Source organism: Camelus dromedarius, chromosome 12 (assembly GCF_036321535.1).
Source record: "Camelus dromedarius isolate mCamDro1 chromosome 12, mCamDro1.pat, whole genome shotgun sequence".
Lineage (NCBI taxonomy): Eukaryota > Metazoa > Chordata > Mammalia > Artiodactyla > Camelidae > Camelus > Camelus dromedarius.
In genome coordinates, this window is record NC_087447.1 from 4415182 (window position 1) to 4432785 (window position 17604).

Here is a 17604-nt window from a genome sequence, read left to right on the forward strand (position 1 = left end):
CCTGAGAGACTCGAGAGCAGAAAAAAAATATTCTAAAGACCAAGGCCTGAAGTCAAGCTAGGGAGTCCCACCCAGCGCTGCTTTGGACTGGCCTGGGGCCTCAGTTCCCCACCAGAGCTTGGAGCTGCTGGTCCCGGGAGTGTTCTTCCCTGTCCACCTCCCCTCAACGGCCGGCCGGTCGATGTCCCCAACTCAGACACCCCTCAGCTCCCTGCGCGCTCCGCCGGGTCCCTGCTGATTCGGTTTCTGAAGCCTTACCCCACCGCGCTTCCAGGGTCCACCTCGCCACGCCTCTGCTCACCTCTGCGCCCCGCCTTCGCCTCATCCCGAACCCGTCCCACACTCCGGCCCCGCCCACCTATCCATGACCCCGCCCCCTCCCAACCGCCAACGGCCGCTGGCGCTTGAGGGGCCAGTGCACCCCCGCTCCCGTCCGGTATCCGCGCTCCTCGCTCTGCCAGGTGCGTCGGTCTGAGGAGGCCTAACCCGGCGCCCCTCCGCCGCCTGAGACCCCAGCCGCCGTCGGGTCTCCTCGCGGTTCCGGGCCTGGCCTCGGCTCTGCAGGAGGGGAGGGGGACGGCGGGTCCCTAGTGAGCCTTGAAGGGGCGGTGGGACCCCTCTCCAAACGTCCCCGTCAGGGGCGGGGGGACCGCCAGGTCAGCCCCTGGGGGCGGCGGGCCCCGGTCCCTCTCAGCCCCCGGGGGCGGCGGGCCCCCGTCCCTCTCAGCCCCCGGGGGCGGCGGGCCCCGGTCCCTCTCAGCCCCTGGGGACGTCGGGCCCCCGTCCCTCTCAGCCCCCGGGGGCGGCGGGCCCCCGTCCCTCTCAGCCCCCGGGGGCGGCGGGCCCCGGTCCCTCTCAGCCCCTGGGGGCGGCGGGCCCCCGTCCCTCTCAGCCCCTGGGGACGTCGGGCCCCCGTCCCTCTCAGCCCCCGGGGGCGGCGGGCCCCGGTCCCTCTCAGCCCCTGGGGGCGGCGGGCCCCCGTCCCTCTCAGCCCCTGGGGACGTCGGGCCCCCGTCCCTCTCAGCCCCTGGGGGCGGCGGGCCCCCGTCCCTCTCAGCCCCTGGGGACGGCGGGCCCCCGTCCCTCTCAGCCCCTGGAGGCGGCTGGCCCCAGGTCAGCGGCCCGGGCAGGTGGGGACCGCCGCCTCAGCCGGCCGCGTCGTTGCAGGTGCCATCTTCCTCCCCGAATCCCGGGCGATGCCTGGCCCCGAGTACCCTCGGTGGACATGGAAGACACCCCTCTGCTGGGCCGCATGTCCAGCCCAGAAGACGAGATGGTGACCAACCTTTTCAGCGCGGAGAGTCAGTTTGTTTCTGAAAACCTTCCTCTGAAGTCCCCGGTGGCCGTGAAGCACGAGGAAGATGAGTTCCACGTCCTTAAAGACGCATATCTGGGCGCCGCTGACCCCAGAGAGCCCCTGCTGCACACGTTCAACCCCCCGCTCAGCGTAGACTGCAAGAATAAGGTCAAAGTGGAGCTCCTGATGGATGAGAACGAAGATGAGGAGGTACTCGGGGAGTATCCGAGCCTCCCCGACCTCAATCCCCTGAAAGACAGCGTTCTGCCCGCGGCCCCGCAGCCACAGGCCTACAACGTCCACTTCCTGTCCTCCCTGCTGACTCCGCACAGGAGTCCGGCTGTCTTGCCCCTGGGCGCCTGGGCCAGGGAAGGAGCCGGCCACCCCGGTGTCCGGGTGATTCCAGTAAGATCCACGTCGCACAGTCCCACCGCCCCGACCCCTACCTCTTCCCAAGTAGAGATGGGAGACTTCCAGCTTATACCAAGATTTCCCTCTACGGGTGTTTTTCCTGTGTCAGTAGCATCCCTGGTTGGATTCACTAACCTTAAACAGGGCACATCCCTTGGTTATGCGAGATGCATTATCCAGCCAAGCCATCCTGCCTGAAGGTGAATTAGGTCCTGGGTCCCTGGTTCAAACCTGGCCAAGCCTGGCCTAGCCAGGCAGACAGCACACAACAAAAGAGTAGGGAAACAACTAGAAAATTTTGAAACTGGCTTTAGGAAAGAAGCCCCAGTGTCTATAAAACAAATGCAAGTGTGAGTTTTCCTGTGCTTGCATTTTGCATTTTTCCCCCTTTAGATTTCTAAAGATTGTAACTTGCAGCAAGGACTCATTAATACTTGTGTTTGGTGAGCCTTGAAATCAAGTTGTTAGAGCTTCCATCTGCTAATAAGTGGTTGTTCCTCAATCATATGTAATATAAATCAGAGTCTAGGTAAATTCTGCTAATTGTCAGCCAACTGCCCTCTTTTGCTATATGACTACTGGTAGTTTTCTGCTTTGTTCTTGCTACAACTAAACAAATCAGTTTTTAAAGGAAACAAAGTATCCCCAATTGTAATTCAAATTACAATTTGAAATATCTAAATAAGGTTATAACTTGAAATATAGATAAACTTTCCCTGTGTTTTTAAAAGATTTATACCTAGGTACTAGTCTACTGTGCTAAGGAATTTGCCAGTTCGTGATAACTGTTACTTGTTTGGGTCTCAGATTTTAGGTTAGATGATCTCCAAATCTGAGTCAACACCCACACTTTGAAAGATAGTTATCTGTTCCATGATTTAAATGAGGTCTTCAGAATATTACCTGAGAATCACCGTCTTCTTTGCAGGGTTTGTGACCTGCCTCCTGGCCTTTGGGGAGACTCACCTGCACTCTCTCGTTGGCAGTCTGGGTGGGTGGAGGTAAAGGAGGGGAAAGATGATGTAAAGTGTGGGTTGACTGCTGTTTCCCAACCCTCCTTACATTCTTATCAAAATTTAAGAAGCAGCACCCTGATTTTAAAACACTTAAATCTGACGGTAATTTTTTTTAACCATCGAGACTTTTTAGTTTTTTAAATTCCATTGATTTTCAGTAATATCATTGGTGTTTTCCCTATTTTTGGTAATTTTGCTGTTGTGTCACTGAGTTGCTGCAGAGGATAGCTTAAAAACAGAGTTGGCAAATACACCCTCCCTTCACTGTTTTATGTGAATTATTATCCTACCATCCACTCAGGAAAGCTCTACTATTTAATTATAAACATTACTATAAATATGTTGTAAGTTACAATATAAATATTACTAAAATGTCAGCAAGGATTTCAAGCTTCTTGAGGAAAAAGTAAAACAATCAACTGGAAATTCTAATACAACCTAATGAGCGCACTCTAAGAACGGTGCTAGAGGATCAGCATTTCAGGCAGTTTTAAGGAAGGTCCCACAAGGCAGCCAGCTCCCTTAGAGCGGGGGCTGTCCAGCAGCTGGAGGGGCAGCTGACCAGCCATGGAACCTTCTCAAGTTACTTATACTGTGTTTCTGAAACAGCAAGAGTGCCACATCAAAATCACATGTCCACATCTCGTGGGCAGATGGTTGTGGTCCCCAGGGTCCCCAGTCCCCAGGGAGGCGGGTCAGATACTTGTCACCCTATCTTGCTGCCCCATAGAGGGAATAATAGTGCAGAAGAGAGGCACTAAGGGCAAGGGTGCATTTTACTTTGAAAAGGTAACTTCTGTAAAGAATTTTCTAGATTATGCAACTGCAAAATCTAGCTTCCACAATGTGATTTCTAAAATAACATTTGCTTTTTCAGGTTGAAATAAAGGAAGCCGGTGGTTCGATTACAAGTAACAACCTGGAGGAAGCAACTTTTCAGAACCCTCTTGCCCAGGAGTCCTGTGGCAAGTTCTCATCATCACAGGAAAGAGAGGATGCCTCTGGCTGCTCCCAGAAGAAGGACTTGAACCCAATGGTAACTATGCCAGGGAAAATGTGTCTGACCAACATTATTTTAAGTGTTTACCCCTTCTCATTACTAAGTCAACAGTAATAGTTATTTCAGTCATTGGTTTTCCTTCTGTTTCCCTGTTAAATCAGCATTTTTGGTTGTCTCATTTATCAAAAGAGGCTTTCTTATGTTTCTTTCACATCTAAGTTTCTCATTTCTACTTGATCTTAGTAAATCAAACAAAGATTAGGACATTGCTGTATTCATTAAGGAGAGAAACTACAGGGCACATCGCTCAGTGCAGACCAGGAGTGGGACAGCCCCTGAGCTGTAAGGTCAGGCATGTCAGGGGGCGGTGAGGCTACAGTTCTGTGGCTGCGGGACAGAGGCTACTTTCCTCCCTGCCTACCTTCAGATTCCTAATACCAACTAACACTTGTGTACGATAGGTAATCAGTAACATCTGCGGCTTATGTGACAGTTTTACATGCTTGTAACTTCATTTAATCCTCCCATCAACTCTGTAGGGTAGGCATTATTTTTATCTACATCTTATGGATAAGAAAACAAAGATTTTACACAGTCTGCTTATAACTGGGGCATCGAGGACGCCAGGTTTCGGTGTGATGAGGACTGGGAAGGAGGGAAGACAGGGAATCTCGCCCGAAGTATCATTTTAGCAAAGAGTTCAAAGAACCAACAATTGCCTTGCCCTCGGCAGCTGTTCATTTGGGGAAATGAGGCCGTAGCTCTAAAGCATATGCTTTAACTAGAAAATACTTTAAAATGGGCTCATCATGAACTGTGGTTTGCTGTGGCATACAGCAGTCCTCGCCTCTGTCCATGGTTCTCCTCAGGCCTGTGGGTTCCGAGGGCAGAGTTTGCGAGGACACCTGGACTACATAGCAGGACAAGAGCTCTTCCAATTACAGCAGACCCCTGAGTAATGTTACCATGCTCCCGAAAAGGGCAGAACAGAGCCCAGAACTGTGCAATGGACAGAGGCCTGGAGAGTCCACTCTGGGTCCTTCCCCCAGTTTGTGCGCCTGTGTGGGCGAGATTATAACTGTATCCTCTAAATACAAATAAAATTCCAACCAAACATGAATGTTGGCCTTTTATCCAATGTCAGGGTGATCTGAAGTTTTGACCCAATGATCAGCACCGTGTTAACAAAGGCTCTACGTCTGTAATTTTGGTAACATTGATCCTTTATGCTTATTTGGATTTTCCTGTCTAGGAAACCCAAAGGCAACCTAAAGGCAAAAACCACTGCTTCTCTGGGTGTTTGTGGTTTTACCCTCAGAATTAGAAGCTATGTGCAGGCAGAGACGATGACTTCTCTTGCCTCGTATTCAGGCCGCATTGCCATGGACAGGGCTGCACGCAAGGAGGGCTCCATCTATGCTGGGCTTGACCGGTGTGATTGCCTGATGGACTCACCTGGCTCACTGGCACTGATTTATGGTCGGAATCCAACTAGGTGATCTGAGAGTGCCAGTCAGGCCATGAGAGATTGACGTGTCTTCTTAGAATTTTCCCATTCTTAAAGTAACCTTCTTTAACTGTACTTTTAGAAAATAAAATCAATGGATATTTTTAAAAACCATACGTGTTAAATTATAACATGTGGAAGTGGTGGAAAAGAACAACTGTTATAAATTAAAGATTATTCTAAGTATCTGTCCAGCTACAGAGATGGGGTCAGAGGGACAGAGTCCTTCTTATAGTTAACTGGGTCTGAGTGGGGCTGGAGTCCAACACACTCTCTCCATCCCTGTAGACCATGGAGTAATGGGCAGGGGACGGAAGCTCTGGTTCGCAGTCACCCCTTCTTTACCCTCAGCCTCATCGGTAAGACACCTGTAGGGAAAGCCGTGAGCAGGACCTTCTCTTAGCACCCTGAACACATCTCAGAAAACACCTCCCAAGGGACTTTTTGCCCTGTGATACCTCAGAGAGCGTGCTATTGCAGAGTAAGAAATGGAGAACACATCTATAATTTGCCATTTTCCATTAGAACTTAAATTCTGGATTAAAGCTGTTTTCTCAGATTAAAGTTTACTTAGATTCATATTGCTGGATATCTTTTAAAAAATGAAACCTGATCATTATTTTTCATTTTAGGTGATATGTCAGTTGAAAGGGGGTACACAAATGCTGTGTATAGACAATTCTGGCACAAGAGAACTAAAAGCACTTCATTTGGTTCCTCAGTATCAAGACCAAAATAATTATCTACAGTCAGGTACAAAGTAAATTAATAAAAATATGTCACATATCATATGGAAGTTGGTAAGTGAGTATTGTATTGACTATCTCAAATGCTTGGAGAGCTGTCCTCCACTTCTGCTAGTTGCGGAGAGCCACAAGTGGGTGTGGCTGCAGGTGCCTGGGTTGAAACATCTGCCTTGTCCAGATCTGGTGGCAGGTTGACTGTTCAGATGTGGTGTAAGCTATACACATTTTCATGTCAATGTTTTCATGTAATCAGTGAGAACTATCACTCTGCTTTAATCACCATAAGCTCTGAAATAATCATTTCAAATGCTGATTTATCTGCCAATCGTTTACTCAGAAACTCCTTTAAACTGGTGCAATAATAATAGATGACTTGTAAGTACTTGATTATCATCAAATGATTTATGAATGATTAAAGAAAGACTAAATGACATAGTTTTAAGATTGTGTTTACAAAATTAGACACTAATACTTAAAAACTGGGCATCTCTGTGTGTACTATATACATAATCATGTTATTCTAAGCTGAGTTAACCAGAATATTTCATTATCAGATGATTCACAGACCTTGCCAATAATTTAAATCAATATTAAATCCAAATGTCATTTCAATGGGCCTTTGGAGTCCAGGGCAAAAAGAGTGTTATCTCCTGTTTTATCCTGATGGCCTTTTTATCCAGGGACAGATAACATGCCTTTAAGACATTCACTTTTCTAGGATGCAAAGTGCTCCCAGAAGGCCTTTGCTGCACACCAGCCACGGACTTTCCGGCTCCGTTCCCGGTGGGTCAGAGCTGCATCTGATCCCCACACAGGCAGAGGAGGGTTCTTTGCTAATTCTCTTCCTCCTGAAAACATGACAACATCCTAATGCATTTAGACCCATAGAAGGAAGCTTTACTTAGTGTTCTCCAAATCTATTTCCTTGTCACGTCATCATACCCTCCCTCTGCCACGCACACGCAGCCCAATCTCCTGTGTCACACAGAGCACACTCTACCAGCATTAAGTAAGTGCATTCTGTTGCTGAGGTCTCAAGGTAACACCACTCTAGGATGCACCTGCCTGGAGCAGGAAATGTGTTATCTGGTGGGTGATCAGGAGACTTAAGACACATTCCTCCTGCCACCTTGACTCACAAACCTGGAGTTTTACTGAGCCTTTAGTGTCTCAGGAATGTTTTTCACAGCACCCTTAGGCCAAAGAAATAGCTATCAGTTTCAGTCTTAAGTAGTTTGGTCCCAATCGCCTAGTAAGTGTTTACATCCTAGTAAGTTCGTAAGCATGTGAAGAAAGAAGACACGTAAACTGAAAGTCATCCATGTGCTGTCCTCCGGAGGACACTGTGCTTTCCTTGAGAACGTGACGTATCGAGTGCCTCCCTGGCGAGCGTGCTGCGGCGCTCCAGGGCACCTTGGCACGCAGCTTGGGAGCCTGGGCAGTAGCGGCACTTTTTAGAGTAGTAAAGTGTCCCTGGGAGGTCAAGTTAGCTTTATGACAAAGAAAAAGGGTGTAGTAAGAGAAAAAAAACCAAAAACTCCAAAACATTGAAAAACGGAAAGGTTTTATAGAAAACATAAATAAGATCAAGACAAGTGACTTTGCACATGTTAAACTCATGACGCATGATTATTTTTGTACTTTCTTCCATGTGCAAGTAGAAAAGGAACAATATGTGCTGTCAATTAATTGCAATTGTCTTCCTTACAGATGCCCCTAAACCTATGACTACTTTAGTAGGAAGATTTTTGCCAGTACCAGCAAAATTAAATCTCATTACACAACAAGTAAGTCATTGTTTTAATAAAAAAAAATACAATGGGGCATTATTGTTTCTTGAAATTTCAATTGTCGAAGTTGGAATTACTCAGAAAATATAATCTATCCTGCATCTTACAATCAGCAGTGAAACATACACCGAGGGTTTAACACCTTCACCCCTGTGTCAGTCACTGGGGGTAGTGGAGTGAGTCTAAGACCCCATTCTCTGCCAACTCATGAAAATGCCTGGCCCTTTCCCACAGCCTCCAGGCCGTAATTCCACCCCATTTGCTGAACTTGTCCTTTGTGGTCCTGCCACCCATCGGCATATACCACCCACTTGGTCTAGAACATCTCTCACCATCCTCAGGGTTAAGGAAATGGCTTTAAAAGTTTAAAATGCTTTTATGATTACACCATAATATGCAAGAGTTAATATAAGACAAATGTTCTCTTTTCCCTAAGTCTTGCTGTAAAATGTCACTTCCCCGGAAGTCTTCTGTAACTCCCCAGTGCAGACAGCCAATCGCTGTCACAGCGCCTGTTTGAGTCTCCGCACAGCACTGTCACTGTCTTGCGCTCCTCAGTTGGCTGTTTGTTTGCCTGCATCCACCCACGGGGATGCAAGCTCTAAAGGAGCAGAGATCCTGTGATTGTTGTTTGTGACCTGAGAGCTGGGACAAGGCCAGCATGTATGGCATTCATACGGGGTGACCTTTGATAGGGTGGCCCTGGTCCTAGCACTTGGGTTACATCAGGGAGCTAATGCTAAGTGAACCCCCTAAAAGAAATCAAAACATACAGCTCTACCCTCCTGCAGCTTATATGTTTGTGTGAGAGACAGACAATAAGCAAATTTAATCAGGAAATTGTATTGCATGCTGGAAGAGCAGCGGATGGGCACTGGGGGATGGGGCCTAGGGGAGGAAGGCAGGTTGCACAGGTCACAACTGGCTCCGCTGAGAAGGTGACACTTGAACAAAGTCTTGAAAAAGAGGAGGGGTGAACCATGTGACTATCACACAGAAGAACATTCCAGACAGGGGGGACAGCACAGCACAGGTTCAGCCTGCGGTGGAGACAGCAACGAGGCCAGTGGGGCTGGGACGGAGCGAGCAAGAGGGAGGTGGCAGGAGGAAGCCGGAGATGACAGAGATGAGGGACATGACGGAAGGCCTGTGCTTTCTCTCTGCTTGAAAGGGGGCCGGCCCTGAGGCGGGACGAGGTGAGAGCAGGTGTACCTGCTGGTGGAATGGTTTGCATCAGAGACGGTGGTGGCCCTGACCAGGAGGTGGCAGTGGAGGCGAGAAACAGCCTGTCAGGATACTTTCAAGGCTGAGCCAGCAGGGTTTGCTGAGGGACTGCTTGTGAGAGGAACAGAGGGGTCAGGGACGTCCCAGGACCTTCTGCCTGAACTAGCGGAAAGATGGAGCTTCCCTCAAGAGCGATGAGATGGTGCAAGTTTTGTGAGGGAGGCTAGGAGCTCCACTTGGAATGTTAAATGTGAGGTGTCTCTCAGACACACGCGTGATGACGTTGTGTAGGATACACAGGTCTGGCATCCAGAGTGACGAAGGACTGGGCTGGAGGGACGAAGTTGCCAGCGTGTGGATGGCACTGAACACCCCGAGACTAGAGGAGATCTCTGAGGCAGTGGAGATAAATAGAGTTAACTATTTGCAGAGAGAGTAAATAAATCCTTCTCAAATGATCCATGAGCCAGGAAGGTGAGAGTATTAATCAGGGAAGGAGATGAGTGAGCTGTGATGCCGCGAGCACCGCATACGGAGTCTCTGTTGTTGGGGCTCGGGGGCCTCTCCTTCCTGGCCTCCTCCACGCCACCCGCCTCCTTAACAGTTTCAGCCCCAGTCGGTGGGGCACACGTCGGACTTGCTCTCCCACCGCTAAGATCGTGCACTGAAAGGCCCCTTTGGGCCACAACCTCCTTGCCGTCCCCCACACTCTCCCTCGGCTGTGTTTATTCGTGTTCTCACTTTGGCTCCCCTGGCTTCTCATCCAGGGTGGGCCACACGCAGCGTGGGCAGTTACGTTAGCTGCGCCCTTGCTACATCGCTAGGGCCCCTTGCTTCCTTGCCAAACCCCAGTGCTGTATATTCTTCAGCGCTTCGCTGCTGCAAGTGTGGTGTGTGGACCAGGAGCACGGGCAGCCCCAGAAGCTTGTGAGAAATGTAGGATCTCAGGCTCCACCCCAGACTCACTGACGCAGAATCTGCATTTTAGGTGTTGTGACAGGGAAAAGCGGCACCTTAGAGTTTACTTCTATCCCAGGCCACCAGATGTTGCCGAGGAAAGTCATAGTTTCTAGGATTAAGTTGCCCTAGATTTACTACCTATGCAGTGCTTAAAAGATGTCTATTTTTCTCTGCTTTACTTTGGGGCTAAATAAGCAAAGGAGAAAAAGAGAAATTGTATCTGGTTTATGCAGAGAATTGCCTCAACCCCAAGAACTTGAAATCCTTTCTCCAAAAGAATGCAAAACTCTGCACTGCTACCTGCAGACGTCTGCCCAGTAGGTGTCTGAATGACTGTAAAAGAAACAGTAACTTGTGAGCACCCCCTCCAGTGACCCGAAAGGAGAGCAGAGCCCTCAGCTCTCAGCCAGACCCAAGGAGGGGCCCTGGGGTGACTCCCGTGGGACTTGGGGGGATTTGTAATGAAGGAGTGGGACCCAGGCTGGTTTCTCAGTGTCTTCAGGCCCCAACGGGGAGCGATTGCACACAGTTTAAAAAGAGGCAGAAGAGAGAAAAGGAGGAAGATGAGTAAAATGTGTTTTCCAAGACTATGCTTCTTAAACAAAGTTTATTTTTTAATTTCAAGTCTTCAGGGGAGGAAGAGACCAGGATAGGATGTTTAACTGTGGTATATGCAAATAATCTCAAAACCTAGATGTAGTCAATGCTTTAAATTTCTTCAAGATTCTGATAAGAAGAAAATTAGTTCAGTATTGATTTTGCCACCCTTTCCTCTCCTTGTGAGTCATGCTAGTGGATAATTTAAAGGAAAATGAGAACTGAGAAACAAAGGACATGGATAATGCCGAGATTATGACATTGCTTCTGAATTTGTTAAAATCGACTACAAAGTTTTTCATGACTAGATGAAAAAGTCATGGTTGCCAATGAGACTTCAAATGTCAAGATCTCGTGTTATACCAAGAATATAATAATAATTAAAGAACATTTTAAGTTTACAGAAATTTGCAACTGAATTTAGTTCACAATGTGTAGTTCATAAAAATGAATACGATGTGCATTGCAGTATCACTGACCAGCCGACTGACAGCTGTGTGTACTGCTGGTCAGCTTGTGGATGGCCTGGCCCTGAACCCCTAACCCATGTCCCTTTGTCCACAGTCAGGGCTTTCTCACCGGGGGCGTCCTGTGGTTGGGTGGGGCTGTTTGCTGACTAGGGCTGGGCTCCTCCCACTGCCGCTGAAAAGCCTTGGCTGGAACCTGCTCAGGTGCTAGTCACATCATGGGGGTAACAGGGCCCAGACACTGTTGTAAAGGGATTGTGGAAAAAGAATCGTTTTTATCTGTACTTAGGGGCTGACTGGAATAAACTCTTAAGATGTTTACTAATTCAAAATACGCCTGCCTTTGCCTTTAAACAGCTGGATAATACAGCCTTACCATCCGTAGTCAGTGGGTCTGCTTTTCCCTCGGGATCAACTCTTCCAGGACCACCAAATATAACTTTGGCTGGGTAAGGATTAAAAGCAATCAGCTGTCACTTACTTTAATGTAAGAGTTTAAGAGTCTCTTGGGTACATTTGTGATTTTCTTCTGAGTTTTAAAATTAGCTTTACCTGCAAACTTTCATGACTCCTGGAACACCAGTTTGACCTGAAGCAGTGTACTGACAGTGTTACTGTGCGTGTCTGGTTGGTGGTTGCTGCAGGGGCTGACCTGTAACTTCCATTTGCTTCCATCTCTGTCCACTGCTGGTGTCAGTGCTTTGGAGGCTTGCTGCCATTCACAGCTCTGTCTGGATTTCACATTGGTTTAAACTTAGCTGCTCTCTTTCTTGTTTGCTATCGTCAACGCAAGTAATGGTGTGGCAGTCACTTCGTGTTGCCAGCGGTCTTACTGTGCCTTTATGGGCTGCCCCTGCCAGCTTCGGTCCCTGTGTGGTAAGCTCACACTGAGTGGCAGGTGTCGAGGCACGTGGTCTCCTTGTGGACGTGGCAGCACGTATCTGTGACCTTGTCTTGCCATTTTAAACTCATGTCTATAATTGCAACTAATTAAACTAACCAGGCTGGTTGAAACTATTTGTGGAGGTAATATTCATATGCTTCCAGTGGACAGGGTAGCTCTTTCTGTTCACTGAGCCCTTTAGTTGGTTATGAAGATCAGTCTCTTCCTGATTCCAAAAGTTTTAGGGCACACAGTCTAATGCAGATGGACATCTGAGGACCTGAAAGAAATCAGGTCAGGCAATTTACAGAAGGTTAGCTGTGGCCTCTCATGATTCCAGGCTCCTGAAGTGTCTGCCACCAGGTGCACCTTCACTGTGGCATTGGTGTGAGGAGAGTTGTGCAGGGCAGTGTGAAAGGTGAACCATCTGGTAGAGTTCTGGAGACACACGAATTCAATTAATACTCACCTCTGCGTCCTCTCTGAAAAGTGTCAGTTGCTCATGTAATTCACTGCTTCCGTTTCAGCAGTTGGTCTTTGAGCTGGTTGCAATCAGGGCCACGTCAGTTGATGCCTTTCAATCAATGTGATGGGATAAGACTGTCCGGGGCCTTTGTCCTGGCCTCACTCTCTTGGCGTCATGGACCAGCCAGGGCGTGGTTGCTGTTACTGCAATTGTTCCTATAACTGTGGCTCTTAACACTTCTGATCAAAGCAAAACCTGCGTAAACAACTTCTGGCTGCTGCTGGCAGTATGAGCTCTCTGATCACACCGTGTGACCTAAGATGTTACAATCCTGAAGATACTCACTTGGCCTTACTTGTAATCTGGGAGCATCCGGCCCACAGCTTTGTACCACCATGTGCTTTACTGTGTCTAGAACATTAAGGGGATTTGGTGCTTCTAATATTCTATTTCAAGTGTGTGCTCTCAGAGCTGCAGTGCCATTTGAGGTTTCTCTGTGTCGTAGCTGATGCAGTTTCCACAGAGGAGCAGTTGTGAGCAAGTTTTCACTGCAGTGTGTTTCTTCCCCCCCCAGCCCCCACTTTCCCAGTCTCTATGAGGTTTTCTTGACTGTGAAGTAATTACGCAGGTCATAAAATATTTCTCTATTATAAATGATGTGCCAGGAACAACATGAGCTTTGTTTTGGTAATTTTTTTGCTGCAAATAATTAGTTGATTTGATGTCCTTGCACTAAATCAGCCAGATGATTTTTATGTCAATATCCGCAGTGCTGACGGGTGTCCTGGAATCTCTACCGGTTTATCACTTGCAGTGAGGGAGCAGTCGGAACACCGCTGGTGGGTTCACTCTGTACGAGTCCCAGCCACACCTGACTTGCTGTACCTCTTCACCTCTTTAGATGCATTGTTCGGCTTTTTTTTTTCTTTTGACTTCCACAAGATAACGAAGTCAGATTAGGTCTGAAGATAATCAGAAAGGAAATTCAGCCCAATATGGTTTAAACATTCTACTCTAGTAGATGACACGGAAGAAGGCCAGCTCGGGCCTATGGCCAGTAGTCCACGTGGGCGAATTCGCCCCATCACCATTCTTTACAGGCGGGTGGTGAGCTGGCTAACTTATTAACTAGCTTATCATATTAATAAAAATTCACATCCTGTCACTCTGCATAGCTTTAATGATCTGATTATCAATCAGATTACATGAAATTCTGTTTCATACATCATTGATGCTATTATTTTTGGTAAAATAATGAACATTATAATAAAGAATATTCAAGAGTCTGCTTCTGGAAATTTTTACTTAAAGATGAGGTCATATCTCGTTGTGGTACAGTGTATTTATAATGATTCTCTGAGGCAAACTTGTGCAGATCTCTTCTCTTTAATTTTCAAATTGGCAGAAGAAAGTGGTCAAACATTATTAGACCCATGGAAGTTTTTTCCCAGTGTGGTCCATCACAATCAGCCTGTCCCCTTGCTGTCCCTTCAGGTGCTCTGTGCTCATCCCTAACATGGCGTCTTTGCTCATGCAGTTGTTTCAACATCCTTTTGTTGGATAACAAAAACCTTCACACCCTTGAAAGTTGATGTCAAGTTCTACTTCTTTCAGAAGTATTTTGTTTTTATAGCTATATCAAACTATCCTGCCTCTGAATTTTGTATCATTTACAGTCAGTTTCAAACAATTTGATAGTTGATTCTATAATTTCATCTATTCTCTAATTTCTCAATTGTGTATATATCATGTCCCAAATTATTTGATGGATTCCTCCAGGACAGGCACTGTACCGATACATATACATATACATACACACACACACACACACACACATATATATATATATATATATTTTTTTTTTTTTTGGCGTTCCCCTGCAGCACTTAGGACAGTCCTGGCCATATGATGACCTCTTAGTAAATGCCTGTTGGCATCTTGCTGACACCGTAGACACTTACTGCATGTACTCTCTCCTTCCACAGTTATGGCAAGTCACCACTGGAGTGTCTCCGTGTACCCCATCCCATTTCTGAAGGGAAGAGTTTGGGTTCTTCTGGACAAATAATGCCAGGCTACCCTGTGCCCCATTTTAGAGGCAGGGCTGAGGGCTGGGTGAGAGCAGTGAAGTGGGTGCCACGTCCCCCTCCCCTGACAGCCCATGTCCGATACACAACGGGTGGGCAGGGGCAGTGTAGCCGGATCTGCCACTTCCGGGCACCGAGAGGAAGGAAGGCTGCAGCTCTCTGGTCTACAAAGGGGAAAACTAACCAGATGCAGAATAAATTAGTATAGCATTCCGCGACATAGCATGGGGACATTATCTTAAAAATGAGATACATCTCCAGGAGAAGTAAGGCTTAGCAGCTCACCTGTGTGCCAGTTACCACTCCCCGTTTCAAATGGCATGGTGGGAGCAGGTCATGAAGTAGAAGCATAGTCATGAGCGTAGTTGGGAGGACTGATGAGTGGAATGTGCGGGGGCAGAGGGGAGGTGGGCCGAGCGAGGGCTACGCTGACCTCAGTTCCAACCGAAGGCACCCATGTGTGCTTGGGCACAGAGCACAGGGCATTTGGGCTGGCCTAGCACGCCCTTCAGGGTCATTGCATTGGTTCCAACTGGGATAATTCCCGTGCTCTGTGGGGTGACAGGAGACTGTCAGCAAGCATCGTGTGTGCCAAGTACTGGTGTAGACCTGCAGGAAACCTGAAACCAAGAGGTGTCCCCGCCCCGTCGGAAGCAGCCAGTGGTTACAGAGGTGAAGCTGTACATGTGGCCTCAGGGAGCAGCTGGCCACAGGAGATGGACACACACCCCAGGAGGGAGAGCCCTGGTCACAGTTGTGTTTTGGCATGTGTGGTCCTCCTCACTGTGATCTACCAAACATCTGAGCTTGGCAATATTCCCTCAACCCTTAGGGAACCCTAGGAGTTCCCACAGGGAGCAGCATTTATAAGCAACGCTTGGGACCTTGTCCCAATTTCTCTGCCCGCAGCTGCCCCTCGTGTGTAGCAGCATCCTACACATGGTCATCTCTCTTCCTCTGATGCCCCTGAGGATGGCTTCTGGGCTGACCCCCTAAGGCATGGTTGGGAGGGTGAACCCCAGTGCCCACATGACACATGCAAAACATACTTTGACACTGCTGGTTGTACTGGTCGGACAGTTCTCATGCTGCTGTGACGGTGCGAGTGATGGCTTATCTGTTGTTCTTTCATTCATACTTTCCATTAGTGTTCAGATTTGGGAAAATACAAAAAATAAAAACAAAAAGAGCTCTTTGGTGTGGGGAGCCACACACAATAGAGGTTTAAACAGATCAATGGATATAAATGCAGGGAAGGCTTCTTGGGGAGGGGACAGCAGTAGGACCCTGCCCAGCACCCCACTGGATCTCTGGGCTGAGCTGGGCCTGGCTGGGTGGCTCCTTCACGTTGTGAACACGCAGACCACCCCATCGCATGACCAGGCACTGATAGATAATACCTGTATCTATCCGGTGTTGAGCTTTTCAGTATTTGTTCAAAAACACCAGATGCTTAGCTAATTCTCTTTTTAAAGAGTAACCATCTGAATACATTTTCTTTTTTAATCTTTATAGAGTAACTCTTAGTTCATGGGACACAAAGTCTAAAAAGCCATGTAACTGTACCAAATCCCAGTGTCTGAAATTGTAAGTAATCACAAATCCTTCGTTATTAAGTAGAAATAAGGCTGTTTAGAGTCAGTAAGTGGAGCAGAGTCCAGGCAAACCTGAATGGTGAGCAGCGTATATGCTACAGCTAAGACTCAACAGCCCTGCCCTGACGCTCATCGTAAACCAGAGCAACGAGAATTCACACTCTGCACAAACCCAGTTAGGATCTCTTGGTATCATCTTGACCAACTAACTTAGTAAAAGCACCTCCGCCACCTCCAATGGTGTGATTTTTCTCAGGGTTTGGTTTACATCCTCTAGCCCCTCAGACAAGCACGGCACACAGCATCCTTGCTGAGCACTAACTGTAACATTTCCACATCCTAGTTTTTAAGTCTGATGAATCCGTTTACTCTATATTGAAATTTTCTCAGAAATATTCTCCCCAAGGGATGCCAGGTCCTCGGAGGCTCAGTCAGGGGATGGTGGGGCAGATGGTGAAGCAGAATCATGGGCCGGGGTGGACCGTGTGGCTGATATAGGAGGTGGGCCAGTGACCATGATTGACAGCACTGTGAACTAGAGGTTCTGCTCCCACCCTGTCCCATGTCCCTTGTAGACAATTGTGTGGTCTGCCCGCTCTCAGCTTCTCCTGCGGGCTGCCATTTTCTGCCCCAAAAGCCTACCTAGCCCTAAGTTACCTGTTGGAAGAATCTCATCTCATCCCAGTGTCTAACAACCCTAACCACCGTCTCCACACGATTTTTCCATTGCAGAGCTCCTCCTGAAGTCACTGAGAGCTCCATTGATGGGACGGTGATGTGGGGGTGCAGAAGTGGGTAAAAATCCAGAAGCCCGTGAAACTTTGTTCACAAAACAAAACTGAAAAAAGAATTGATTTTTTAAGTTAATGCTGAAGTCCGGGTTGACTGTATGTAAATATTGAGTTGTCATTGGTTTAGTCTGTGAATGCAAGTCACGTACCTCTCTGAACACTGGAAACGCCAGGAGACAACTGATCAGGACTTCTGGAAGCGCAGCGGGGTGAGAGGAAGGAGAACAGAGGGGAAAGCCCGGACTCTGTGACACTGTCGAGCCAGTGGCCTGCCCAGATGGAGACTTCTGACGCGGTGGAGGACGAGGTGGTAGTGTCTAGAGTGGACAGAGCCAGGAGAGGGGTGGGTTCCCATGGACAGGGGCTGCTAAACTGCTGGTCCGTAACCCACGAAGCCTAGAGGAAGGGGTTGACTATGACTGGGGACAAAGAGGTAACTCCTAAGGACTTGGAAATAAGATGAGTCTCCATGAAGTGTTTCACTTGTTGACTACCTCGCAATGGAGAAGCCAAAGAAATAGCTTCTTGCCTAGAAGCAGCTTTCCAGATTAATTGGGGACTGATACACTAAAGAAAGAGTTTATCATCACAAGGGGGCTTGGTCAGCATTTGAACAAAGGAAAAGGAGGTCCAGAGTGTCTCCAGTGCTGTCCAGACAGAGGAGGCACTGTCTCCGGGGGACGCGGGCATTGCCTCCGGAGGACATGGGCACTGCCTCCGGGGGATGCGGGCACTGCCTTCTCCAATAAGTGCCATGTGCTGCGTGC

The 17604-nt window shown here is 48.0% G+C and overlaps 1 protein-coding gene across 2 annotated transcripts in view; it reads left to right on the top strand.

Moving 5' to 3' along the window:
- Window positions 1-413: 413 nt before the first annotated feature.
- Window positions 414-17604, top strand: part of TESMIN (testis expressed metallothionein like protein) — a 36330-nt gene continuing 19139 nt past the window's right edge. Inside the window, exons 1-6 of one of the 2 annotated variants that reach the window (XM_031448545.2) lie at window positions 414-461; window positions 1168-1702; window positions 3602-3760; window positions 5864-5984; window positions 7688-7764; window positions 11373-11464. In XM_031448545.2, coding sequence (XP_031304405.2) covers window positions 1226-1702; window positions 3602-3760; window positions 5864-5984; window positions 7688-7764; window positions 11373-11464 — 926 coding nt within the window. In that variant the 5' untranslated portion in view covers window positions 414-461; window positions 1168-1225. Of the gene's footprint in view, window positions 462-1167; window positions 1703-3601; window positions 3761-5863; window positions 5985-7687; window positions 7775-11372; window positions 11465-17604 lie in introns of those variants that run through there. The other variant, XM_064491818.1, reaches the window with a different exon arrangement.